This window comes from Python bivittatus, unplaced genomic scaffold, assembly GCF_059951505.1.
Source record: "Python bivittatus isolate LINGU-HERP-01145 unplaced genomic scaffold, Pbiv_v1 ctg000980_np1212, whole genome shotgun sequence".
In the NCBI taxonomy this organism is placed as follows: domain Eukaryota; kingdom Metazoa; phylum Chordata; class Lepidosauria; order Squamata; family Pythonidae; genus Python; species Python bivittatus.
Window position 1 is genome coordinate 356818 of NW_028277125.1, and position 27080 is coordinate 383897.

General features: G+C 58.4%; 2 protein-coding genes across 2 annotated transcripts; one reads left to right on the forward strand and one right to left on the reverse strand.

The window, feature by feature from the left end:
- Positions 1 to 11645, reverse strand: BDH1 (3-hydroxybutyrate dehydrogenase 1). The gene is made up of 7 exons (XM_088132619.1): positions 11516 to 11645; positions 10253 to 10398; positions 8173 to 8245; positions 7524 to 7634; positions 5451 to 5592; positions 1844 to 1996; positions 1 to 1579 (listed from the first exon to the last, which is right to left on the reverse strand). Exons 2-7 carry the CDS (start codon positions 10348 to 10350, stop codon positions 1110 to 1112), a joined length of 1047 nt encoding a protein of 348 aa, XP_087988745.1. The 5' UTR covers positions 10351 to 10398; positions 11516 to 11645; the 3' UTR covers positions 1 to 1109.
- Positions 11593 to 23886, forward strand: LOC103051702 (D-beta-hydroxybutyrate dehydrogenase, mitochondrial-like). The gene is made up of 5 exons (XM_088132620.1): positions 11593 to 11748; positions 19606 to 19716; positions 20143 to 20284; positions 22042 to 22194; positions 22952 to 23886. The coding sequence occupies exons 1-5, from the start codon at positions 11617 to 11619 to the stop codon at positions 23419 to 23421; spliced, it is 1008 nt and encodes a 335-aa protein (XP_087988746.1). The 5' UTR covers positions 11593 to 11616; the 3' UTR covers positions 23422 to 23886.
- Positions 23887 to 27080: the final 3194 nt, after the last annotated feature.

The window sequence follows — 27080 nt, forward strand, 5'->3', positions numbered from 1 at the left end:
GCAGGTTTGTCACATTGTTTAATGTTAATCAAAGCAGAAGACGCCTGATCCCAAACTCTTCTGCTTGTTAGTTTGCTACAGGCGTGTGATGCTCCCTCCTCCTCCTCCTCCTCCTCCTCCTCCTCCTCCTCCTCCTCCATGCCAGTGACAGGCCTGCTTCCCCACAGTGCACCCCCAGCCCCCTCAGGACAGAAGAGCATGCCAGAGCTCTGCCGCCTCTTCCCAATGCCCCTGGCAAGACAGCCTTGGCGTGGCCGAGGGACTTATGACCACGAGCAATGCAGTAATGCAGCAAGGCTTCGCAGGTTGGGGTTGGGGTAGGCACCACACTCAACCAGGCCTGCTGGAGGGAGGATAAGCTTTTTAAGTGCCAATAGGAAAAATGACCTTCGTGGTCAAGATGGAGTGACCAATGGTGGCCCCCGAGCCGTGGGTGGCTAACGATGCCCTGTGCCTACGATTCCCCACCCATCAGCCCAGGGGCCCTAGTGCAAAGAACTCAGCCTGGAGCTGCCCTCATCAGCAACTGACAGGGGCCCAGGCTGCCCCCTCACCTGCAGGAAGAACTCTGCTCATGGGCAGAACTCCAAAAGGATCAAGCCTGTGGGCACAGCTCCTTCTGTAGGCAGAGGAACTTGGCAGGTCTTGGTCCGTAGCGCACATGGAAAGGAGTGTGCAAAAGACAGGCCCCTGGCCCCTGCTGCCGCAATCCCCCCCGCCCCCCAAGGCTAAGACAAAAGGCCTCTGAAGACCAGCTGCCTCCCACAGCAGGAGCGAGGCCCATGTTCCCCAGGATTGGGTGGGCAGCCTTCTTCCAGGAGGGGATGCTTGGTCTTGGAGGAGATGACCAAGTTCCCCTGAGGCTATCGCAAGCCAGGCAAAGAAGGAACGTGGGAATACTTGAAATAAATAGTACTCATCTGGGTCCCTGCGAAAGGCACGAGATCGTCCTGCCCACCAGACACACCATGCAAGGGATGATTAAATTAACCACAGGCCTAAAATACAGATTTTAAAATCAAATAACCAAGTGACTACTGGAAAATTGTACAGCGTAACCTTTAGAGCGAGTTTCCCTTCCTGGTTTGGCTCCAGCAGGACCCCCCGCTTCAATAAATGTAGAGGCGGTCGGAAATGGCAGCAGGCATGTGGGTCATGACCTGCATGCGCAGCCACCAGTAGTAGTCCATGGGGTGGTAACGGGTGTAGGGCGTGGTGGAGCTGAGGGCGTGGCCGATGCTCTCGATGACGGGAGAGGTGTCTGAGTCGCCACTGTCGCAGTACGACTCCATCTTCGCAATCTGCTCATCGAAGTACTTCCGCCCGTAGTCACGGCGAACGATTTCGGGCAGCTCATCCCACATCTTGTCGGCAATGGCCTTGATGCGCTCGGGGCTGTAGAGGCTGGTGCCGGCAATGAAGTTCCCTGGCTCCACGATGCAGACCTTCACGTCATGCGGGCGCATCTCATAGCGCAGGCAGTCAGAGAACGCCTCCACCCCAAACTTGGTGATGCAGTACGGGGAACGGGCAGGGTTGGCCATCCGGCCCATCATGCTGCTGATGTTGACGACGCGGCCTGCCAGGGTGAAGACATGGTGGGGAAGGAGCCCCACAGCTGCAGGCTGCCTTGGACGCAGCCGCCATCCATGGCAAAAATTAAGGCAGCCCAGCCCTGCTCAGAGGACACAGCCCTGCTGGGGCTGGAAGAAGAAAGCCCCCGCCATCCCTTCTTCCACGACCATCTCCTCTTCCGTCTGTTTGCAGCCCACCCCTCCCTCTGGCCACCCTTCACAGGGTGGAGGAGACCCATTGAGGGTCAACAGACTGAACCCATACTCACCTTTGGCTCTCCGAATAAGGGGCAGGAAGGCCTTGGTGGTCCGGATGGTTCCCCACAGGTTCACTTCTGCCACCTCTTTGTAGGTGTCCATGCTAGTGAATTCCACCTCCCCAAAGGTGGAGATCCCAGCATTGTTGACCAGTCCCCAGACCCCTGGAGAGTCAAGCAAAAGCAGCAGTCATCTTAACTGTCCACTGTCAACATTACTACCTGAAAAGATGTTTCTGCAGACACGCAGAATTCCTACCAAATTTCAGTAAACCCATCCTCAACTAAAGAATCAAGAGGCCCAGCCCTAGAGATGATGACTGGTCTCTCTCTATGAAAAGAAGGAACTTCTGCCCCGTCTCCAATCCTTTGTTTTTTAGGGAAGGTTCTTCCAGGTCTCCCGAACAGTTGAAGGAGCCTGGGATAAAGTGGATTATCTGGATCCTATTTGGGTGGGGTTCAGACCCAGCGGAAGCTGCGTTGGTTGCTCCTGCATCGGATGAAACCTGGGGATTGGAGGGAGGGAGAAGGACAGCTGTCCAAGACCATTTGGCTCTCAATGGCAACTGGAAGCCATTGGCCAGGCTTTCTCCTGGGCCTAGGACAGCCTGGTGTTGGAGGCCCTCTCCTGCAGTGGTTCCACTTCTTCCTGAGGAGAGGGTTCCCAACAGTAATGACACTGCTGAATAGCTTCTCCCCCGTGTTATTCAGCTTCTATAAAAAGTCATCACCCAGGGAGGCCATCGGCCAGTTTGGAGGGCAAAATTATCACCGCCAGCCACAGCACCATCCCGCAGGGCTAGAAGCCACAGGGGAGACCCAGGAAGTGGCCCCATACTCCTTGTCTTTCTCCCTTCCTGCCCAAAGCTCTGCCCAGAGCATGGGGCAAGGAGGCCGAGGGAGCTGACCGACATCTAGAGATCCAAAGACCCAACATGAGATCTGGGGAAGCATCAGGCCGCTAGCTCCCCGGAAGGAGCGGGTACACAGCCGGGGGGGGTTCCTGGGTTCACGGCTCCAAGCAGAGCAGCAGGCAGAGATGGGGTCACGGGTGCCTTGCCCAAGACACACCAGCAGCAGTCTTCGGGGGCTCACGCCCGTACCACTTCTGGACCAGACTACAGTTATTACAAGACGCTCTTCTTGGAACTCGCAGAAACTGCAAGTGGTGCAAAACGCAGCAGCTTGTGCGCTGATTGGGAAGGAAAAACTCGTTTAGCAGGATGACGCCTACGCTGCAGGTGCCATATTGCTTGCATAAGGTTTCTGGTACTACACAGACACTTTCAGGAAAGGCTCCTCCAGACGGATTTGGCCCGTCCCGCTGATTCGGCCTGGGAAGGGACGCCGAGGTTATCCTGGCCTCTGGGTCGAGGGGAGCAGGAGCTGGAAGCCACCCCGCCCTCTGAAATGCACTCCCGAGATCTGGATTTCCCCACACTTGTTATCCTGGGGCAAGCAGTGAAGGACTCTGAGAGGAACTCTTGGATTTCATAGCATTTTAAAATATCAGCGTTATTGACTCAGTTGATGTTAAGGTTGTCTTTATGTCGAATTTATTTTAATTTTTTTATGTTATTTATTACTGTGTGCCAATAAGAGTTAAATAAGTTGCTGGTATATAAGTCCTGGAAATAATTAGATTAAAAAAAAAGAAAATCCATCAAAATACCAATCAGTCTGATGTTAATAGCTAGAAAGATTGTAGAGGAAGATCGACCTCTAAATTGTGCAGAAGTCAGCACAGATCTGTCTAGAATACATCTTATTAGACTAGTTTTATCTAATTTTCTGATTGGTTAATTTCCTTAATAGATTGCAGGAATGCTGCAGACACAGTATATTCTGACTTCAGCAAAACATTTGATAAAATTCCTAATGACATGCTGATTAGGAAGTGCAGCCGTGAAACAGAAAAAATGTTTTCTTTTGAGCCAAGAACAAACCACTGAATTCCAGAGACTCCACAAGCGTTCCAGGTCAGGCAAAACCAGGCCACTCGCACTTTGTTGTGGCTTTTGAACAAAACCAAACCTGGGCAGGACGAGTAGAGAAAGACTGGTGAACGTCACCCCCTGTGCTGATCTCCCCTCAGGAGGTCCCAGCAGGGCTCCTCCCCAATTTCCACCCTCAGCCCCCCAAGCCCACTGGTGTCCACCCTGCGCAGCCACTTCTGCCCAGGACCTCTGGCACTCCCTGCTGATTAGCCAGCCCCTGAAGGATGGGCTGGCCAGCTTCTGACGTGATTCCTCCAGCAACGGGCGCAGGGTCAAGGGGGCGGCGCAAGGATCCGAGCTGGGTCCTCTGATCTCCAATATTTCGCTAGCAGCTCAGAAGCAGTGCCCCAGCGGGCCCAGGCAGCAGCGGCAGCTCAGCCAGACACGGGAGGACCAGGCCGGACGGGCTGATGGGTTGGGCCATGCCGGGGGACCCTGAACAGAGGGGCAAACGTGCCCCAACCTTCTTCTACTCACCCCGTGACATCGCTACAGGTTTAATGTTAGCCAAAGTCAGAGTAACATAAAAGCATTCTGGGCTTATGATGCAACAGCGTTGAGCAGAACATTCAGAAGACGAGGGTTTGTCTGGGGTTTAAAGCCACGCACATTTTCCATTTTGTGTACAGCCTTAATTCAAAGAAAAGCGCATTTCCAACACTTCGCTGCAGTACATGTGGCAGCCAGCGAGGTTTGCTTATTCTTTGGCACACAAGGGTTGCGAGTCAGAAGCAGCTGGACTGGTCTTTGGCCACATTTCTCCCTCTGCTTCAAGCTAGACCCTGAGGCTCCCTGAGGCTCAGGGCCACCCCTGGTTCTTGGAAGGGAGCTATGGGCCTGCAGGGCCCAGGGCCGCAGAGAGAAACGGAATGCAGCCTTTTCTAGTGATCGTGAAGGCTACTGAGCCTAACGAACAAGGTGATGAACACTTGGTCCAGCTGAAAGCCCAGGCGCGTGAGAACCCAAGCGTGTTAGGCTGTACTAAAACAGTCATGTGCCGAAGACCAGGAGGAAGTCATAGGATGACTGATGGATAAAAGTAACGAAAGTCAGCCAGGACTTTCAAAAACCACCCGCAAGCAGCGAGACCCCTAGATTGTCTGCTAAACTGCAACCATATTCTATGACAAGACCGAGGAAAACCAGCCGGCCAGAATCCAACATTTTGGACTGTGAAATAGGAGGCCGAAAGCTCTGTGCATCTGGGTGCACGTAGGGCATAAAACCTTCTCTAATCTATAGCTTGCTAGTTTATTTGCTGCTTTCTGCAGGTACTTCTCTCACCATCCTTTCTATCTGCAGAAATCATTCTGGAATCAAGGAGCCACGACGTAACTTTTGGTAACTACCTAATTACTAATTTTGGACAACCTTCCTGCTTACATCAGACGGTGACTAATCAGGTGCGCTGGAACTGAGGAATGAACTAAAGGGGCGGCTGTATTCAGGCTGTGGTTCAGGGCACCAGCGCACCTGTTGGCCTCTCGTCTTCCGCGGCGATCATGCCCACCAGATAGGGGCGGGGAAAGGCTACCCCGTTTCCTTCTCCAGCAAAGGCCCTCCCAACCCCCTCTCCCACACGAGGCGTGCTCTCGGCCCCCAGGCCGTCCTCTTTCACCTACCGGTCTCCGAGTCCTCGAGGGTGTTTGTCACGTAGTCCACCGCACGCGCCACCTCCTCGCTGTCACAGACGTTGAGCTGGACGGTCCTCATTCGGTCACTCTTCATGTTGTCTAGGTCCTTGGAGCCTCCCCGGCCTTGCTCCTGGCGAAGGGAACAAATAGCAGGAGAAGCAGGGTGCCTCTGCTCCTTCAGCCCTTCCACGGGCCACCCTACAACCGAAGACAGCCGTGTCTCTCAGCCCACCCCTCCTGCCCCTTAGAGCGCCCCCACCGGAAGGGTGCCACGCAACCACGAAGGGCCCATCTCTGTGGGGCTTCAGCCTGCAACGCCCCATCAGCAGGACGCAGAAGCTCACCCCAAACCCCTTCCCCAGCCTCTCTGATCCCAGCCATTTCTCCATCCCCTTTTGGAAAAGGGCTTCCCGTGTCTTTTTCCGTGACCATGAGACGCAAGTTGGGGGATGGAGAATTTATTCTTTACTGCTCTGAAGTCTCACGTGCCACGGCTGCAGTCAAGAAACACTCCTCCTGGGGCCCGTCGGAGGAATCCAGGGCTTCCCACCACCCTGGGCTCGGGAACGTAAACCGAGCTGTGCTCTCCGGCCACGGCCAGCAGAGGGCGCACAGGGCTGGGACTGGGAGCGAAACCCACTCCCCTGGGTGAGGCGGGGCCAGAGCGGGCCTGGCGCGGGGAGGGCCAGAGCCGCCTGCTTGGCTCCCGCTGGCTCCAGGGAGAATGAGGCAGCTTCACAGAGCTGGAGGGCCGGGAGGCCGGAGTAGCCCAGTCCTCGCTCCAGATGAGGATCACACACCCCCAGCGAAGGGGAGCCTGCTCGCTCAGGGGCTGCTGCCGCCCCCCTGCCCCCCCCACCACGAGGCAAATCTTCCTGGCTGAAACCAAGCTTAAGTCTGTCACTCTGCAACTTGCACCCTGGAATGAGGGTGGACAAGTGCTGGCTCTTTTCTGTGTGACATCATTGGGGGGGGTATTTTCCCTGTCCCACTGCTTTTTCTCAAAGAAGCCTAAAGCCGTATTTGCTTTTTTTGCAACCAGATCATCTATAATTTCAGTATTCGTGCATCAGATTTCTGCTTCCTAAGTAAGGAAATCTGCGTGTGTTAAACTTTACTCCCTTTGGCCCCTTTCCACAAGCTGTTGAGATGATTTCGAATTTTATTTTTAGAGGGTATTAACTATCCCTTCAATAGGATGTCATCTGCGGCTACGATAAACATTCCCTTCCCCCGTCATTCACAGAAATGATTAACCACGTATGTAGCCTGTCCCATCCGCAGGGACCACGGGAAGCAGGAACGCAATTCAAAAGGCACAAGGAGATGGCGAGACCCAAACCCTGCTCAGAGCCCAAGGCACGCAGCACCACCGTCCGGCTAACTCCCCTGGCCACCGCGAGGAGGGCGGGGCCTCGAGCAGGCCTGCCGCCTGGCCCTCCCCCGTGTGTCTCGCCAGGAGGGGGACTCTCAGCAGGCCCCCTCTAGGCGTCTGTTTTGGCAGAACCGCTGCAGCCCAAGGGGTCCTGGTGCTGGTGCCCAGTCACTATTTCCTGGGGGATCTAGCATGGCGGGGAGCCTTGGAGCAGATGAGACCTCCTCTGATCCTTGAGGGGACAGATCGCTTCCTTGTGAGGGCTGGCTTAACTGGAGCCACCAGCCTCCATAAGGGAGGAGACGTCTGATGGACCCAGGAGGCTTTTAGACAGCTCTGGGAACCCAGAGGCAACGGAGCCGCTTGGCAGACTTCTCTGGCGCAACGCCTCCAGCCTGCCGAACCCAGCCAGCTCCTGGGTCTTCTCAGGAGGTTGGGGAGCGAAGCAGGTCAGGAGACTCCTGAAGCAATGCCAGTAGAAACAAGGATAAGAGCAGAGATAAGAGCAGAAGAGCAATTGCTTCTTGGCCCTTACTGCATCTGTGCAATGTCAGCCAGATGTGCCATTCAGAGAGTCCTAAATCCTTTCGGGAGGGGAGGGGAGGGGAGGGGAGGGAAAAATCAATGGCCGTAAACTGAGGCTGTACCCCCTCAACTAGCCTCTCCTTCGCCACATCTGACCTTACCTTCAGTAGGCAACCAGCATAGATGATGAACCCTTTCTCGTGGAGGAATTTGGCCAAGGCAAAGCCAAAGCCTGAGTCGCAGCCCGTGATGAGGACAGGTCGCCGGTTGACCTGAAGAAGGCACAGAAGAGCGGGTGCTGAACCCCGGGGGGAGTTTTCTCAACAGGACACAGGAGCCTCTGCTGTGGAGCACCTTACCTGCTCCTCCCCTCCACTTCTCCCCAGGTTCAGCACAGCCAAAGACATTCAACCAACTCATCTAAGGGGAGTGTTCTTCTCTAGGGTCCTCTGCCTTCCTGGGCCCCTGCCCCCACTCAGTCGCACAGATACCGGCCTTAGGCACTTTGTGGAGTAAGAGTTAGGGGAGCGTCCCAACCCTCTGAGGGAACCCCCCTGAGGTTGGTGAGGTCTCAAGGCCTTGGAACATGGCCCTCGAGAAGGAACAGCTAGAAGCTAAAGGCCTCTAGCTTCACAATGCAGCCATAGCGCACTGAACCTTGGCAGGGGGCCCACACACAGACGTAGCAAGCCAGGACCACCAGCCCCTGCAAAGAATGAGGAGGCCCACCATGGGCACGTGGCATTCCTCTGTCGCGCCTGCATTTGAAGGCTGCCCCCTTGAGAGGCTGGTGAATGATCCCGCTCTCACCTCTTCTACTTCTGTTGCGTAGCTGCGCTGGCTCCCCCAGGTGGAGGCAGTGACCTGGAACTCAGGAAGCAGGCTGCAAGAGAGAGGGCACAGCTGCCACGTGGGCACAGAAAGGGGGGACCTTTGGGGAACATGCTGGGTCAGGCCTTCTGGGGCCCCAGGAGTCAACGGGATGCATTTCTACTTGCTTCTGTTGAAATGGATTTGCTCACGGGGAGCTCCTCCAGACCTGACTCTCCTGAACAGCCAACGTGGCCACCTCCAAGACCTTGACCTCCAAGTTCAAAAGCAGCAGCCCAACCCCTATCCCAGAGGATCCTAGTCTTCGCAGGGTGAGAGTGGCCCAGGCATGCCTCTTCCTCCTGACTTCTAACCAGCAACCAGTCTCCGAGAGCGCCCCTCTTTCGGGGAAGACTGTCAGAGGCTCTTAGAAAGCCCAGATGTGCGGTGTGTCTGGTGGGTCACCCTCCCTTGTCCTCACGCCTGTTGTCAACTTGATCAGGCCCAGAAGGCTCAGGGGACGAGACTTCCTTGAAGGAGCCCCACTGCTTCCTCTTCAGCAAGGCCATTTTGTTCAGGCCAGAAGAAAGCTTGGGCTGTTTGCTCTACAAGTTCCCTTCTTGCCCCTCCGCCCCTTTTTAAAAACTGGGCACAGGCTGGCTGCTTTTCCTTCCTTGGGCACAGAAGCCAAGAAGTTCTGTATATTTGAGAGAAGATCAACAATTCCATATTTAAGTGATTTCCTTGGCGGAGACCAGTCAGACCCGGGAGTTTGGATTTTGTTTGCCAGCCTGGCTTATAGCCTCATCCCTCTCATTCCCCTATTTGTCTCAGGGCTCACACAGCAGGCCCCCTGATCAGCTTCAATGGGGGTCCCCGCAACTTCTCTCCTGGGCCCCAGGAGCAGCAGCACCCCAAGGCAAAGCACCTCAGAGGGGTCCTTGTGCCAGGGGAGCTGCAGTCTGGGGAGCCAGCACCAAGCAAGGGCAGCTTGGAGAGCAACTGGGAGGGATCTGGGGCAGGGCATCTTGGGGCATTGAGAAAACAGGCGTTTCCAACCCAGTGCCCATGTTGGCAGGTGCTGCACTCCCTCAATGGTCCCAGTCAAGGGACACAGCTAGCCATGGTGGCTTCTGGGGTGTGTGTGAAGGCCTCTGAACCCTAGGAAGCTTCTCAGCACCCTTAGGGCCAGGGCTCTGGCTGAATTCCCAGGGCTCAGTCCATCTGCCAAAGGCTGCTTGGGTGAATGGGGGAGGGAGAAGCAAGGGCAGCCCCCAGCGGCTTCGGGGCGCACAAAAGGGCCTCTTGGCCAAAGCCCTTCCTCCCTTTGCTGATTTCTATTCTCACCCCCCAAACTTGCAAGAAGTGCGGCCATGAAGGCTCTGTTGACTTGGGGGCTTGCTTGGGGTCAGTGGCTGGGGGAATACAGCACCTGGCTACTGGATCAACCCCCTCAACTGGCCACAAACAACCCATCTGAGGCTAGACCTCATGAGGACTTGCAGTGCGGTTTACGGTCAGCGTGACCTCTACCAGGATCCTGGCGCTCAGAGAGAGAAGAGCCGCCAAGACTTCCCAAGGCTGCTGCCTTTTGGGGCCTCTTGAGAACCAGCAAGAGGGTGCTGAGCATTCCATGAATTCAGCATCTGCCCCACCCATTTTGGGCTGGGCCCTTGCCCTTTACTCTCTCTCTCTCTCTCAATGGAGGGTTTCACAAGGATCCTTAGTGATAGCTGGTCCACGGATGGGAGGGGGCTCAGGTGAACACAGCCCCCTTTGGTGTTATCTAGAGGGACTTTGGAGGTCCTTTCGGACTCTGGCCTGCAGCGCTGTTGGAGGCCAAAAAGCACTTAAGAGGTTCACGGAGGGGCTGATTCTGCTCACTTGGATCCCCCTCCCCCCACAACCTCTGGGGCTGCAGCGGCAGCAGCCTCTTTCTGTTCTTTAGAAGCAAGCTCTGAGGTCTTATGAGACGCAAACTGAACCACCTGCGGGAGCATTAAAGGCCTTCGAGCGAGTAATTGGTTTGGAGAGCACAGAACCGGGGCCTGCAGTCCGACACCCTGGTCTCTGTACTTACCGCAGGCTGGTGGCAGCGCCATCCCTGCAGGGTGGAGCTCTCAAGGCCAGCCGGGCAAGAGGCTGGGCGATGCGGGTGGTGGCCAAGACAATTGCCATGAGGGGCGTCTTTGCTGCTGCTGCTGCCGCCGCTGCCGCCTCTGGACTCTGCAAACGGGAGAGGAGCAGCTGTGTTTTATCTGCTCCTGGCTTTTATGGCCTTGTTGACAGCTTGACCCTAAAGTAGGTCCGGCGGAGGCTCCCCCCGCCAGAGGCAGCACGACCCTACCTAGCGACTCGCTGCCCACACGCGGGCCGCCTCCGCGCAACGCAGGCCAGATACGTTTGCAACACCTGCTAACCTTGATCTGGCCCCTTTGCTGCTCAGTGGGCTGTGCGGAGGGCCAGCGCGGTCCTCGGTTAGGGCTTCGGGCTACAAACCGGGACGGGAGGCCCGGTCCTGCCTGAGGCCCAAAGCCAGCTGGGTGACCTTGGCCGGCCAATCGCTCTCCCTCAGCCCTAGGAAGGAGGCCTCCCCGGGAAAACTGCAGGGGCCTGTCCGGGCCGTCTCCGAGAGTCGGACGCGGCCGCACGGGCCGACAGCAAAGCCAGCGGGCTCCGCTGACGCGCCGCACGGTCTGAATTCAGAAAGCCGGCGGGCAGGTGGGGGGATTCGGCTGCGGGGCTGCTCGGAGGCGCTCTCCGCCGCCGCGCGCCAGAGCCGGCGCTCAGCCGTTGCGCCCGCGCTCCGCCGGCCCTCCGCAGGGGGTCTCCCGCGCCACGAGGGCGCGGGGCTGGTCCGTCCGTCCGTCCGTCCGCGCGGGCCTCTCCGGCCCTCCGCGCCAGAGGGGAAGTCCCAGCCACGCCCGCGTTCAGCGTTGGGGGCGGTTTGCAGGGCCGCCCGTCCTCCCCGGACCCTCTCGGACGGCCGCGCCCGGCTCTGCAGGCCGCCAGAGGAGGGCCCGGGCCCTGCGGGGCGGGCGAGGGCCAGGCTCCCCAGCGGGCGGAGGCCGGCCCCCCCTCCCCGGAGGCAGAGGCCTCGCTCGCGGGCCGCGTCGCGGCGGGCGGAGGGGCAGCCGCAGCCGCGCGCCCACCGGCCCGGGCTCTCCCGGGAGGCCTCCGCCCGCGCCGGGTCGGGCCGGGTCGGGCCGGGCCGGGCCGGGCCGGGCCGGGCGCGCCTCCGCCCCGCCCTCCCGCCCGCGGCCCGAGCCCCGGCCCCGGCCCCCCGGCGGCGATGGCGGGGGCGGCGGGGGCTCCCCGGGGCCGGCCGCGGCGCGCGGCTTACCGGCTCCGTCCGGCTGACCGCCGCCTGACCGCCGCGCGTCCCCTCCGCGCCGGCCGAGGAAGTGACGTAGTTCCGGCTCCGGCACCGCCCCCGCCGCCGCCATGTGGCCCGCCCCGCCCGCCGCGCTCGCCGCGGCCCCCCTGCCGTTCCTGCTCTTGCTCCTGCCGCTGCTGCCGCTGCTGCTGCTGCTGCTGGGCTGCCGGCGCCCCCCCCGCCGCGGCGCCCTCCTGCCCGTGAGTACCGCGCGGGCCCCCCCGCCCCGCCCCGCGGGGGTGAAACGCGCGGGAGGGGAGCCGCGGGGGGCAGGAAAAGGCTCCTCCCGTCGGGCTTTCGCCCTTGGCCGCCCTCGGTACCCGGCGGCGGCGGCGGCGGCGGCCCCTCCCGGCGACCCGGCTGACCTGTCCCCGAGGCGCTCCCCGCGAGGGCCGGCCGGCGCGAGGCGGGTCTCGCGCGGGCAGCCGGCGGCGGCGGGCTTCCGGGGAGGCGGCGGGCGCCTGCGGAGCCTCGGGCCGTGCCGGGGCCCGCCCGGGCCGGCGTCTGCTGCCGCCGGGATGCCTGCGCCCTGCCCGGCTCGGCCGCCGCCCGGAAAGCCCTTCTCGGCGCGGAAACGGGTGGACGGGCGGGCGGCGCGGGGGCTGCGGCCGTTTTCCGCCGGCTCAGTCGTGGCTGAGCAGGTCGCAGCACGCGGGGTTTGACGTTACAACGACTAGCGCGGACCAAGCCCACCAGATGTCTCCGGCAGCAAATACGGGCGCAGAGATCCCGGCGTCTGGTTCCTCCCTGCTCGGCGCGCCTCCCGCCCTACCTCGGGCCCCGACCGCGCGCCGGGTCCGTGAAAAGCTTCCTAAGCATTAAAACGGGGTGTGGTTCTTCCGCGCGGGGTGGGGGCCTCGTCTCCCGCAGAGAAGGCTCGCCTCTGGGCCGCAGATTCTTTGGGGGCAGGTGGTTGAGACAGCTGGGCCTCCAGCGCCGCGCCACGCAGGGCTTGGAAGGTGCCCACCAGCGCCCGGAGGCAAGCCCGTGCCGTGCCGTGCCGTGCCGTGCCTCAGCCGGTGCTCCCCGTCCAGACTCTCCCGGCCTCTCCTGAGCGGCCTGTGGAGACGCACAGCTGGGGGCAGGCGGCAGGCACTGGAACCTAGCCCGCCCTGCAGCCCAGCCATCCCGAGAGGGCCTCCTGCAGCCCGGGCTCCTTTCTCAGGGCGCTCTCCCTCCAGAGGCACGGGTGGTTCCAGCCCTGCTGGCCTTTCATAGACAGGCCACAGGGTTAGGGTTAGAGGCCAGTATGCAGCTCGTTTGAGGCAAGAGAAAATTGCAGGGCCGGGTAGATCGAGGGGAAAAAAGTTTGGGCTCGTGTGTTTTTTTTATGGCTTCTCTGTACCCAGCACATTTGCCTAATCGATAATGCAGCCAGTTGTGCAAGTCCCCAAAGTGGGTAAATTCAGGACCCACCTGAGATGGAGCCGGGAGAGTGCGAAGGACGTGGGTCCACACACACACACACACACACACACACACACACACACACCCCGCCAGCCTCATCCGGTTCTGGAGCAGAAAGAAGGCTGTATTCTCCCTCCCCCATGAAAGAGGAAACTGGCCAGGGAGGGAGCAGCGCTGCAGGTGCTCTGCTGGGGGACAGGTCTGCGCAGCCATGTCCAGGCTGGCCCGAGAGTGCCCCTCAAGTCAGCTACATGCCCAGCCCGAGTTCCTGTCCCTGGATCCCAGGTGGGTCTCAGCGGAGCAGAGACAAGCTCCTTCCGCAGATCAGCCAGGAGGGCCTTGGGCTGCTGGCCTCTCCCAGGGACCTGGCTCAGGTCTTCCCCGCCCAGGGAGACCTGCCGGCCAAGAGTTCTCAGCCCTTTCCCTGAGCCAAAGAGTTCTTTTCCCATGGTTTGGCTGGGCGAGAATCTTGGCCATTTCAGCTGCCCTTTTCTATCCCTTTCTTCAAGGGGTGGAGGCAGGGGTTGGTCAGCCGCTGCCAAACCGCGTCTCATCATCAGCATGAGGAGGGGGCTTAGGCAGTTGTCCCCATCCATCTTCCTTTGCCTCCCTGGACCTATTTATCTGTATACCCAGAATGTTTTGTGCTTCTGCAAAAAAACTACAGAGAGAGAAGGAAACAGGCTCTCTGGAGGGAAGGGCTTCCTCTTCCTTGGAGCCCAGACGTCCTATTTATGCCCTGCCTGCATGCGCACATTGACCAGCTGCCCACCTTGAGCTGAGAACCGGGTCAAACTTGGCAGCTTCTCCAAGACCACAAATGTCCCCCTGTTGGACACCCATCTGGGAAGTTAACAGCATGGTAGAAAGGTCACACTTAGTCTGGAAAGCCCCTGCAGTGTTACCTGTTCTTTTCATCATGGACCCAGACAGGTAGAAAGAAATGCAGGGCTACAGATTCCTGCATGAAAAGCTTCACTCACAGACGTGCACCACGCGTGCTTGGCCAGCTCAGGGTCCACCTTGCCTGGGTAGCTTTGGTTTCCAAAAGAATGGAGGTGGGACACAGCCACCACGCCTGGTCCCATATTCTGGGTGGTGGCTCCTTTATGTCACACAGACGTCTGTCGGTCCGTGCTGGGCCTCCATGACGATGCTTGGTCAGCATTTCTGCTTGGCCGGAGTTTCTGCTTGGCCACCCTTCCAGCATCGCCTGGAGGTCAGAAGTGGATAAGATGGAAATTATTCTCCCTGCCCTCAGGGGTCTTCTTCCAGTCTGTCTCCTGGATTCGTCATCCCAACTTTTTTGTCCATGGTGGTGGTTTCCTTTTCCTTTTCTTCTTCCTTTTGTTCCTTTGTATTTTTTCCTTCTCTTGTTCGTTAGTCTTTTTTAGTTTACTTTAGGGTTATTTATTTATAATTTAGGTTTTTAAGCAGATAGCAGATATACAGTATGTGGTTCACATGTACAGTGGGGCAAAAAAGTATTTAGTCAGCCACCAATTGTGCAAGTTCTCCCACTTAAAAAGATGAGAGAGGCCTGTAATTTTCATCATAGGTATACCTCAACTATGAGAGACAAAATGGGGGGAAAAATCCAGAAAATCACATTGTCTGATTTTTAAAGAATTTATTTGCAAATCATGGTGGAAAATAAGTATTTGGTCAATATCAAAAGTTCATCTCAATACTTTGTTATATATCCTTTGTTGGCAATGACAGAGGTCAAACGTTTTCTGTAAGTCTTCACAAGGTTTTCACACACTTGCTGGTATTTTGGCCCATTCCTCCATGCAGATTTCCTCTAGAGCAGTGATGTTTTGGGGCTGTCGCTGGGCAACACGGACTTTCAACTCCCTCCAAAGGTTTTCCATGGGGTTGAGATCTGGAGACTGGCTAGGCCACTCCAGGACCTTGAAATGCTTCTTACGAAGCCACTCCTTTGTTGCCCGGGCGGTGTGTTTGGGATCCTTGTCATGCTGAAAGACCCAGCCACGTTTCATCTTCAATGCCCTTGCTGATGGAAGGAGGTGTTCACTCAAAATCTCACGACACATGGCCCCATTCATTCTTTCCTTTACACGGATCAGTCGTCCTGGTCCCTTTGCAGAAAAACAGCCCCAAAGCATGATGTTTCCACCCCCATGCTTCACAGTAGGTATGGTGTTCTTTGGATGCAAGTCAGCATTCTCTTTCCTCCAAACACGACGAGTTGAGTTTAGACCAAAAGGTTCTACTTTGGTTTCATCTGACCATATGACATTCTCCCAATCCTCTTCTGGATCATCCAAATGCTCTCTAGCAAACTTCCGACAGGCCCGGACGTGTACTGGCTTAAGCAGGGGGACACGTCTGGCACTGCAGGATTTGAGTCCCTGGCGGCGTAGCGTGTTACTGATGGTAGCCTTTGTTACTTTGGTCCCAGCTCTCTGCAGGTCACTCACTAGGTCCCCCCATGTGGTTCTGGGATTTTTGCTCACCGTTCTTGTGATCATTTTGACCCCACGGGGTGAGATCTTGCGTGGAGCCCCAGATCGAGGGAGATTATCAGTGGTCTTGTATGTCTTCCATTTTCTAATTATTGCTCCCACAGTTGATTTCTTCACACCAAGCTGCTTGCCTATTGCAGATTCAGTCTTCCCAGCCTGGTGCAGGTCTACAATTTTGTTTCTGGTGTCCTTCGACAGCTCTTTGGTCTTGGCCATAGTGGAGTTTGGAGTGTGACTCTTTGAGGTTGTGGACAGGTGTCTTTTATACTGATAACAAGGTCAAACAGGTGCCATTACTACAGGTGACGAGTGGAGGACAGAGGAGCCTCTTAAAGAAGTAGTTACAGGTCTGTGAGAGCCAGACATCTTGCTTGTTTGTAGGTGACCAAATACTTATTTTCCACCATGATTTGCAAATAAATTCTTTAAAAATCAGACAATGTGATTTTCTGGATTTTTTTCCCCATTTTGTCTCTCATAGTTGAGGTATACCTATGATGGAAATTACAGGCCTCTCTCATCTTTTTAAGTGGGAGAACTTGCACAATTGGTGGCTGACTAAATACTTTTTTGCCCCACTGTATATTGGCGGCTGTTACTAATATGTAATGTATTTTAAGAAACTTTAACTGTAATATTTTTACAATTCAGTAAAAAAATAAAAATTCTCCCTGGCGTTGGAGGGGCAGCTGGGACTGGGCACAGAAGCAGGTTTTGACTGATGGCTAGAGGAGTGGGTTTAGCCCTGATCTACAGGGTGGGTAAGGCTGCCCCAGAGCCCTACCCCCTTCTTCTTCATCTGGCATTTCCTGCAGGTGCAGGGTCTGCTTTTTGGATCAACGGACGCCATTTCAGAACGCCAGAGCCCTACCCACCCCCTGGAGTATTTGCAGCGCTTGGCAGACCGTGGGTGGTTTTTGTCTGTCTGTCTGTCTCTCCCCCCCACCCCACCTTCTCTTGCCACCTGTTTGAGTCCTGGCAGCGTGGATGGCATTTCCCTGGGGCTGTGCAGCTTCTTTGCAGCCCAGGAGAAAGCGCAGTTTCTACGAGGAAGGGCCAACAGGGCAGCAGGCATGACCACAGTCCACCTGCTTTGCGTCCAAATAATTGGATCACGACCTTTATTTTCTCTTTTAGGAAAGTTTTCTCTGTTTTGAGCTCCTTTTCTTGTTAGTTTCCCCTGTGGTGGCAGCCTCCTCCGCTCTGCTCTGAATATGAATTCCCCTTAAAATCAGGAACTTGCCTGGAGGGGCATGGATCTAACCCAGAGGTGGCAGAGTTCATGGCACACAGGACCTTATCCGCTTCCTTGGGCTTCACGAGCTCAGAGCAATCCCAGGCTGAAAGGCAAGATGCCACCCGGCTCTGCCCAACTGGTCTCCAAACCAGGGTGGACGCGAGCGACTTGATTCACGGGAAACCCGATCTCCTCTGGTTGGCCTGCAGGCCCCTTACGCCAGCCATTTTTCCTAGGAGGGTCCTGGCCGCTCTGAGCTGGGCCACTGGCAGGGCTCCACGGGTGCGGTCAAGGCCAAGGAAAAGGAAAAGAGCGGTTCCTCTGCTCTTTCTCCCACCGCGCCGGGCTGAAGCTCAGTTCACGCTAGCACTTGATGGTGTCTGGCACCAGGGCCCCTCCAGGCAGCTTTTCAGTTGCTTCACTTCTGACGGTTATTTGGTAAACCAGGAGAGGTGATTTGATTTGTTTTGTTTTATTAATGCACGGGCTGCCCAACCCCGCCCCGACTTGATAAGGAAGAGTTAAAAATAAAGCCATACGGAGGCCACGCCCCTGGAAAAACACCGCCACCGCAGACGTCCCACGGTGGGGGAAGAGCCAGGTTCGAAGGGCCCACTGACATAGGGTCAGGGTGGGGGCTGTACAGATCTCGGAGGGCAAGCCCTGCGAGAAAGAAGGCCACTTCCCGGGACCAGCAGCCCTCCATGCCAGCTAGCCCTGACCTCAGGTTCACTGTGCCATTTCTGGCCAGTGGACTGCCTGCTCCTCTGAAGCAACCACGGCTTTGGGGACTTTGCCTTTCTACCGTGCCGAGGGTCAGATCCCCTCCCGTTGGTCTTCCCCGGAATGCAAGAAAGCTTAGCCTGGATGTCAAGAAATTCTTGGAGTATAACGCTGCCTGATAAGTGGGATTCCTCGCAGGATCAGAATAGCGGAGTCGATAAGTCTGAGAAGTCATTCTATCGTGTTGCTTTCACAAACTTTGCAAGCTGGTGGTCTTCTCGCAGATATTCCTTTCAATTCCTTGTGAAGTGGGTCGCCAGCTCTTTCTCATAGCTGCCGTCGAGGGATCCGCTGTCCCGCCTCCTGTTCACCCCGTCCTTTTTTTCCGCCAAACTTTCAGAGCCCGTTTAACTGCTCTGGTGTCCCAGCGCTGCAAAATGGCTCTGGCTCTTTGCTCTGTCTGTTGGGCTTCCTCGTGGAATTTCTTCCACTCTCAGTTTCTCCTACAGAAGCTCTTCCTTTGAACTGATAAATCTTTGAGAAATCAGCCCAAGTGTAGCCGTTCACGCCTCCGTCCTTTGACTTCTTCACCAGGGACCCCTGCGTGCTTTCACCTCTGGCAAATGTACAGCAGGAATTGGGGCAGGACACACGCATCCCCGGTTGCAGATTCCTGTCTGTCCACCTTGGTGTCTTCTGGCACCATCAGCAGAAGGTTTTTATTTCCTCGGTGTTCCCTTCGTGGGCTCCATCCACACTCCCCAAATTGGACCTGAGATGCCCCACTGTTTTCCCAGAGGCGACCTCGGTGCAGCCTTTGTCGCATCCCCAGCCCACCGCAGAGGGCACCGAGCTTCCCGCTGCTGTGATCTGGGGCTTGAAGTGGGGTTTTCTCCCGACCCAGGCTTTGCCGTATGCACCGTTTCGGGCACTTGGGTGGCAACCCTGGCCTATTTTGGCTGCCACAGACACACCCACACCTTTGGCTCTGGCAGCTGACTGGGGGCTTAATCTTCCAAAGGGAGAACATGGCTCCCGCATAGAATTCCTCCTCTTTCCATTACTTGGGGGGTCCCATCAAAGCCTTTGTTGTTTATAGGCTAGACCCGTGAACTGAGAGCAACACGGACCCTCCCGTGGTTGGCAGAGCGACTGGTGCTGCGGCTCTTGACTGCGGGGGGGGGCAAGAAAAGGGGAGCCGCCCCCTCGCGCCTGCGAACAGCCCGTTTAGACATGGCAGGAGGGAGGGTCTGACCAAAAGCATGTGAGGGGAGAGAGGGAGCTTGCACACTTGTGTGGAATCAAACCGGAATCAAAAATCGAAATTTTTTCCTCACGCTTGAGGCAGAGGGAGCAAGCGAGAGCATGAACACACGAAAATGTAAAGAGACCGAACAAGAGAGAGGGTGCGCCTGACAAAAGTGAAAAAGACGCGCGAGCGAGAGAGGCCAAGTGAACAGAAGTGCAAGAGGGAGGGAGGGAGGGAGGGAGGATCTACGACTGTCGGGGTGGTGGGGCTGCAATCCAGATCTGCTGGATGAGTGGGGCTTCTAGGGAACGCCACCCCCGGCCTGCGCAGCTCTGGCCATCCCTCAAAACCCTCCCCTTCCTCCCCCGGCGAAGCCCCCTCGGGGTGGGGGGGACGTTTTCCCAGGCAGAACAGATGCTGGCAGTTGGGACAGAGCAGACCACAGGCCGAGGAGAGCCCGTCAGCCGGCTGCCCAGACGTGCCCTCGGGTTAGCCGGGGATAAACTCTCGCCCGCTGGCAGCTGATTTGCTGAGGGTAGTCCCTGTTATCCAGCAAAGGATTCCCTGCCCAGCGCAGTTCCCCAAATGGTTCTGCTGAAAGGAAGCAAGCGCGGGGCTTGGATTCTGACCCTGCGCTTCCTGCGGGAAAAGCGCTGGGAAGAAAAGAAAGCGTGTCCGTATCTGTCTGGGTGCACGTGAGGATGGGGTAAGGCGGAGCCTTGCTTGGATCGGTGACTTCCGAAGAGCTCCTGAAGTCCAGGGGAGTTTTTTGGCCCAGAGGCTGCAGCGGGTGAGCCTCGGGTTCGGGTAGACTCCATTGCCTGAAACCTTCCTGCAAGGGAGGCCGGAGAAGCTCCTCTGACACCAGGCTGCATTTGGCTTCCGGCGATGTCGGGGCAGCCGTGGGCTGGATCCATGCCGCTCTGACGCTCTCTCTCTCCCCCTCCCGCAGGCCAGTGGAAAGGCGGTGCTGATCACGGGCTGTGACAAAGGGTTTGGCCACGCCTTGGCCAGGCATCTTCACGCGAAGGGGTTCACGGTCTTTGCCGGCTGCTTGCTCCTGGTCAGTGGTCGATCCCGTGCCTAGGCTTTCGGGTGCTCTCTGGGAGTCTGTGGGGGCCACACCCCATGCTTCCCCCTCAGTTTTGGGCCCCACGGGAGGCGGGGAGGGGGGAGGGCTGCACTACAAGCCCCATCAGCCCCAGCTCCCAGTGCTGTTGGCCTTGCTGGCTGGGGACTTCTGCGCCTGGCTCGGCCCAGCAGAAGGTGCCCAGCTGAGGAAGAAGGAATGGCAGGGAAAAGTGACAGGGCCGAGCTTGCACATCACCCCTGCCCCCTCAGCGGCTCCCCGGGTAACAGAGGGATCGCCCTGGGCTGCAGCCGCAAGCGCCGGAGAGCAGGTGTTTGAGGTTCCCTTCGCAGCCTGGAGGGCGGAGGGGCCTGCCCTCCCGCGGCCCCACAGTGGTTTTTCTCCCCGTCTGTTGGGCAGGACCAAGGAGGAGATGGTGCCCGAGAGCTGTGCGACCTGGGCTCCGAGCGAATGCACGTCCTCCAGCTGGACGTGCGCTACGAGGTGGAGGTGGCGCGCGCCCTCCAATGTGTGAAGGAGCGCCTGGAGGAACCTGCCCGAGGTGACCGCTATAGCCCGGGCCCTTTCCGCCCGCAGATCACGAGGCTCCCAGCCTCCCACGGGCAGTGGGCGGGGGCTGGACTGGGCTCCACTGGGCAGGGCCCTTGGTTTTCCCCGGGTCTGTTTGGCTGCGCCCTCTTCTTTGGCCTCCGGGCTCTTGAGCCACTCTCTGGGATGAAGCTGGCCCTCGCCCCGTCACAGGGCCCACTTGCAGAGTTGTGGTGGAGCCCGCTGTCCCCGCGCTCCAGCCATCTTGCGCCTGTGATGGCTGCCACAGAGAAGGGCTGGCTGGTGGGCATGAGGCAAAAGGTGCCCCCCCTCCTGAGGAAGTGCACGGGGATGTGGAGGGGGGACATACTGCTTTGATAACACACACACACACACACACAGTGTTCAGCCCTGGACCGCAAGCAGCAGGGAGGCAGCTGGATTACATCCCTCGGCAGCTTAAAGTGATGCCTGCAGAAGAGACTCGCAGAAGGGTCGTGGCACTGCTCCTGTGTCCCGTGTGCACATGTGGGTCGAGACGTGGGAGGAGGGTGGGGGAGCGCAGGAAGACTCTCTGGCAGACTGAGTTCCCTCAACGCACCCAAACGGGGCTGGGCAGCCGGTGCTCCCTTGGCTCTGTCAGCAGCCTCCTGCCAGCCCTTCAAGGTGGCCCGGACAGGAAGCCCAAACTGTGAGTCCTAAGGCTACCCTTTTTGTCAGGTTACCGGAACCGAACCTGGCCAGTCTGAAAGGGCTTCCCCTCCCCTGCCTCTGCTTTCCAGAGAATAGCCAGGGTCCCTCCTGAGACGCCTCCCCATCCCCACCCCCCCCACCCCTCCTTTGGACTCAGATTTCCCTGATCAGACAGTTGTCTGGGGGACGGCTCCTCCTGCCCCTGCCTCCCCAGGTCATTGCCACAGCCCGTCCCCTTCAGCTAGCCACAGCTGAGGCAGCTGGAGGTGATCTTCGGCGGCTGACACGGGTGCTCCCCCTCTCAAAATGCTGTTTCAACCGCTGATGTACCTTTCAAGAAACAGCTGATGGGTATGGAGGGTGTTACGTGATGCAGTGGAAGAACTTCCTATTTCACCTTTCAAAGCGCCCCCCCCATTCAATTAGTTGTTTTGGGGGCTATTTCTGAACACTGATTTAGTGCTGTACCAAGCCCATGACCAAAAGGAGTGCCTGTGCAAAACATGCCAAATCAGAACCAGTTTTGATGCCCCCAGCACCAGCCTCACACCGCATGCGGGAGAGCACTCGGTGGGTCCCTTTCCCGCAGAGCGGCAGGGGGAATTCAGCCGAGGAATCCCTTCATCGTGTTCTTTCAGTTGTCCTGCCTTGAAGCTGCGAGCGCTGCTTCCCACCCTTGTTCGTCGCTGAGGCTGCGCAGTTCTCTGCCCATGGATTCACAATAAAGTAACACGAGGAAGAGCAGCTCTTTGCACGTTGTGTGAACTCGGCACATGAAGTTGCTTTCAAGTACCGTATGCGGACGCAGCATACCTGGTGTCTCTTGAAAGGAGCGGGGAGGGCAGTTCTAACACTTCCTTGGACGTTGTGCCCTCACCCGCGATGGCTGTTCTGTCCGTTTTGCCCAGGGGACTGAGACAGAAGAGGTGCCAGTTGGGTGCCCGTGAAGGAGGGTCTCTTGCCTTTCTGAACAGGCTAGTTCAGGAGGCTGGGGGATGGGCAAGGTACGGGCTCCCTCGGAGGAGGTGCTCCAGCTCCAGCGGGTCTTCAGAATGGCTCTCCTCTCTTGTTTGGCAGGTCTGTGGGGCTTGGTGAATAACGCTGGAATCGCCTCCTTTGGGGATGTGGAATTCACCAGTGTGGAGAAGTACAAGAGGGTGGCTGACATCAACCTATGGGGGACCATCCGTGTAACAAAAGCTTTTCTGCCCCTGATCCGCAGAGCCAGAGGTATGAAAAAGGGCCTACAGGGGTTGGGGGCCACCAGGACGGGCCTCTGGAGGCCCTTTGGCCTCTCAGCAAAACATCTTGCGCAGAGTGGGTCCACAGCAGAGCGCTGCACGCACCTGCGTGTCCAGCAGAGCCGGTCCATCAGGGGCCAGCTGGGTGTCCTGGGTACCTCTGCTCACGTGTGCAGACAGACTGCCAACACTGAGAGGTCAGCAGCAAAGTTATGCAGAGCACACGTGCGAGTGTTTGCTTCCTCTGTGCAGCGCTGGCACTCCTCAAATGCATATCTGGAATGCCTTTTGCAAGAACGGGTGGGCAGAAGAAACTTAAGATCCCCAGGCATGGAGGAAGAGGGGAGGGGAAAGCAGAGGCCTGCAGAGATGTGCAGCCTCTGCCAGGCCCTCAGGCCCAGGAAGTCAACCCCATTCAGATATCCCACTTTGGAACAGGAAGGCCCAGAGAGGGACTTTAGCAACTGAGAAGCTGCCCAGTTCAGGTCCCAGCAGACGCCTCGGGATACAGCAGGGCTGTGGCTGCCCGCCTTCCTGCCCAGTGTGTCCCAGCACCTGTGAAACAAAGCAGGCGTCGGTGGGAACGGGCCCTAAAGAGAGCATTTGATGGAGAAAACTCGGAGAGCTCCCCGGAGGCCAGGCCCTTCTGGCAAAGGGCAGGGCTGGGCCTGGAGTGGCCTGGCCAGCTCCTGCTGCTGGTGCCTCCATCCCCTCCAGAGCAGCGTCTGGTCTCTGCTCCCCTCCAGGACGGATCGTGAACATGAGCAGCATGTTGGGCCGCATGACCAGCCCGCTGCGCTCTTCTTACTGCATCTCCAAGTTCGGGGTGGAGGCCTTCACCGACTGCCTGCGGCAGGAGATGTATCGCTGGGGCGTCTCGGTGGTCGCTGTCGAGCCAAGCAACTTCATCGCGGCCACGGGGATCCTGACCCCAGAGGGCATCGAGGCCGAGGCTGAACACATGTGGCGTGGGGCCAGCGAGACTGTCCGGGCAGATTACGGAGAGGCTGACTTCCGGGAGAAGCTCCGTCGGATGAAGGGCTTTGCGCACAGCGGCCTGCGGGACGTGTCCCTGGTCCTGGACGACCTGACCGAAGCGCTCGCTGCCCAGCATCCTTACACCCGCTACACCCCCATGGAGGCCTCCTGGTGGCTCCGTCTGCAGGCCGTGACCCACTTGCCCACCGCCCTGGCCGACTGGCTGTACGTCAGCTAGGCAGCCTCGGGGGTCTCACTTGCTGCTTCCCCCAGGGGACAAAAATCATGTCCAGTGCAATTAAAAGCAATAATAGCTGAGTTGGCCACGTGAGGAAAACATCCAAAATCCACCAAGACAATGTTAGCGCAGCTGAAGTGTTCGCAAAACAATTGCAAGTTTCGAGTTTCCCAGACTGCCCCATTGGCAAGATGCTGAGACGGGGGGGGCACATGTTGGAAGATGGTGCAAGCCGTCATCTGCCTGGTGCGCCCTTGAAACCCAAGCACCCTCCGGCCTTGCCTAACAATGTGGCGTCCGCAGGGCTGGAGACCTCCTGCGTGGAAGGCCGTGGGGGCGCCTGGGTCAGGTGCAGGCCGTAAGCCTTGCCGCACGAATGAGGGTTTGTATGCGGTCCGAGCTGTACTTAATTTCAACTTACTTCAATTGAATTAAATTTTTAGATTCAACTGCATCTGGCTTAATGTGTGGCTTGCCCTGCCTCCTTGCTGGAACTTCAACGCAGCATGTATTCCAAGGGTTTCCTTGGATCAGGCAGCACTCTGCCCATGCTCTGATGCCATCCCTTTCTGAAGTTCCCTTATGTCAGAAAGACACATCACTGATCAGAAGTTCTCTGTCATGTGTGGAAAAACGCAAGCGAGTCTGCACTCCGCAGTCTGGCTGCATCCCACAAAGTTGCTGATTTAACCCAATTTCTTGGTTCACACAATACACCGAACCAGGAACTGACCAGGATTAACGCTACCTGAGCTTGGCATATTGACCTGGCTAAGCCTGCTGGGCGAAGACAAGATCTGAGAAAGGCCCAAACCTGTTTTAGGGTGAAACCCAGCTGCCATCTTCACCAGGGGGAGCTCTTGGGAGGCCCCTCCCACCAGGCAGCCCCCCCATCCCCTCCCCCCGGTGAGTCTTGCTGCCGCAGGTGGCAACCAGAGCCTGCACGATGGCTAGAAGAGCCTAGACCCATCTTCTGCCTACCTGAGGGCTCAGCATTGACGAGGGCATCCTGGCTGAGCTCACACGGGGGCCCAGCCAGGCGGAGCGGCTGCGTTGGCACAATAGGACAAGCTTGGTTAGTTTTTTGTGGATGACTGGCTGGGGGATGTTGCGTGCTTGGGGGGCTTGTGGTTCAGCGCATCGTGCCGAAGAGCGGTTCCTTCAGTAACCGGTGACGCGTGTGGTGTGAATGCCGCCTCAGGGCACATACTGCTCCCCGCTGGGAATCCTCCTAACCGTTACAGCTGTCCTTCTGGGAAGAGGAGCCTCACCGGGCTCCTGCAGTCAGTCCCCACAAGGTTCCACACGACCGAAGTCCCCCCCCCCCCGAGTCATGCCATGCCTGACTGGGCCTCCCCTTGCAAGCCCGGGAGGGCGTGGCTCCAGCAAGCAAGGGGAAGCGGGGCCAAGCTGGGGCGGACAAGGCCCCTCCCCTCCACAAGGGCCGCCCTGGGGTCAGTGCCCCCCTGGAGCACCCAGAGCCACGCCGTTGCTGGGAGACCCCCGGAAGGCTGCTGCCAAGGGACAGCCGTGCATCCACAAGGCCAAAGTCTGCTTCCTTCAGGCACGGAAATGGGTCGCCTGCGGCAGTGCCCCCCACCGGCCGCCTTGCAGGGGGAGGGGGAGGGGGAGGGCCTCTCCCGGGCAGCGGTCCTGGGCACTTCCTGGGCCTGGTCTGACCCTAAAAGCCTCGCTGGTCCTTCTGCTCCGCCCCACCCTGCCAGACGGGCCGAGCTGGTTGGGGATGCCCAGCGCTGCATCCCAAGATGCCACCTCCCAAGGCGGCCAGGTGGGCAGAGTGGTGATTGGTAATCGGCCAGGCTCATGCAGACCCTGCGTTGAGAGGGATCTGCTTCCCCAGCCCAGAGAGCTGCAATCCTTCAGTGAACCCCCTGCCCCGCTCTTCCTCTGGCCCTTCGAGTCAGTCTTGGCTCTTGGCAACGCCCGGACCAGCCCCTGCAGTCTTCTTGGCAAGGCTTCTGCTGCCTCCCTGGAGCTGTGAGGGCAGGGCTGGCCCAAGACCAGAATGCTCTGTGCAGCTTACACCAAGTCCCTGCTGCTTCGTGGGAACCGTTTTGGAAAGCAGTGAGATCGGAGGGCTGTCTCCCAAGCCGCCCCCCCCCCCCGCCCAGCTCTCTGCAGCTGCCCCTTTTGCCCAAGACTTCACACAGCCGAAATGGTTTTGGTGTACGACTACCGGCTCCTAGCCTCAACACGGGCTCTTTTTTGCACCCAAGTTAAAATGCCCTCCCAGGCCTTGATCTATCCTGGCGGAACATTGGCTGCCCAGTGCCCATCCCTACCCTGCCACAGGAAGGAGGCTGCCGAATAGCGGTGGTCTTCTTTGCCATAGGCAGGGAGTGTGAAGGGCAGACGGGTGAACTTTCCTGGCTTTGTTGCCCTCCCAGCCTCCCAAATGTCACCAGCCACCGCCCTCCTCAAGATGGGATGGGCAGAAGACTGCCAAAGGCTCCCGGGAAAGAGATTCCCTCCCACTGTGGGCCAAGCAGGGTGGCAGAGTGGGAGGGAGACAAAATTGAGTCAAGGCTGACCATTTACTTAAGTTTCCTTAGCTGGTGTTGCTCTCCCAGCGACTTCTATAAAGCTGGAATTCAGCACTGGTGGACGGGTTACATTTTATTTACCTGGTGGCGAGGAGAACCGCGTTGCTCCTGCCACACACCGACTGTAGCTCAGGCGCAGTAAGGCACGGCGCGCTGCTCCTGGACGGCCGGCCGGCCGGCCGGCCACACACCTTCCTGCTCAGTGAAGTGGGGGTCCCCAGGTCTGCGGCCGAGACGGCTGAAGCTCCCGCCAGCCGAAGGGTTTAGGCGAAGGAAGGCACCCAGAAGGCGGGAAAGCGGTGGGTCGCCTCTCGCAACTCTCCTTCCACCAAGGAACGCGAGGAAGCTCGGCGGGGAGGGGCCGGACGGAGCGGCCAGGGCTTGGCCACGCTGGCCGGCGCCGGGTCCGGGACGCCCTTTCCTCCGGCCGCGGCTCAGGCGGGCCCCGGCCTGCCAACCTCCCTCTCTCTTCCGCCGGGCTGCCCACGAGGCAGACGCCTGCAGGGGCGCTCCGAGGCAGTCGAGGCGCGCAAGGCAGCCTCGATCCGCGAGGATAGGGCAGGGCAGGGCAGGGTAGGGCAGAGGAGAGGAGGGGGCGGTCCTCGCCGGCCCTTCTGCCGCCCCCCCCCCTTTCCCTGCAGGAGGGGGAGCGGGTCCCGCTCGGGGGGCGGCTTCGGGGCAGCGTGACCGGATTCCCTTTACTCGGGGCTCCGGCTGGTCCTTCGCGCCCGGCTCCGGCGCTGTTCCAAACCGTCCCAGCAGCGGTTTGGCAGCCACGGGCGTGGGCAGGAGAAGGAGACACGGCTGGGCTGGGACCGAGCAGAGCCCGCTCGCCTGCGCGGCTGCCCCGGCTTTGAGGAGCCCTGGGGGTGGCGTCAGCCATCTGCCCAAATTCATCACCCCTCGGCAGGTGTTCCTATCGGCCGCTGATGTTAATAAATTCACTCGGCGTTTCCTTAATTCGATTTCTAAGACCACCCTTTGCAGAAAAAGAACGTTAAGAACGTCCGCCTGGAGAAGGATAAAGACCAGCCCCCCCCCCGCCCGCCCCCCCCCGTGCTGGGGAGGCACGCTCGACATGCCGGCGTAGGACTT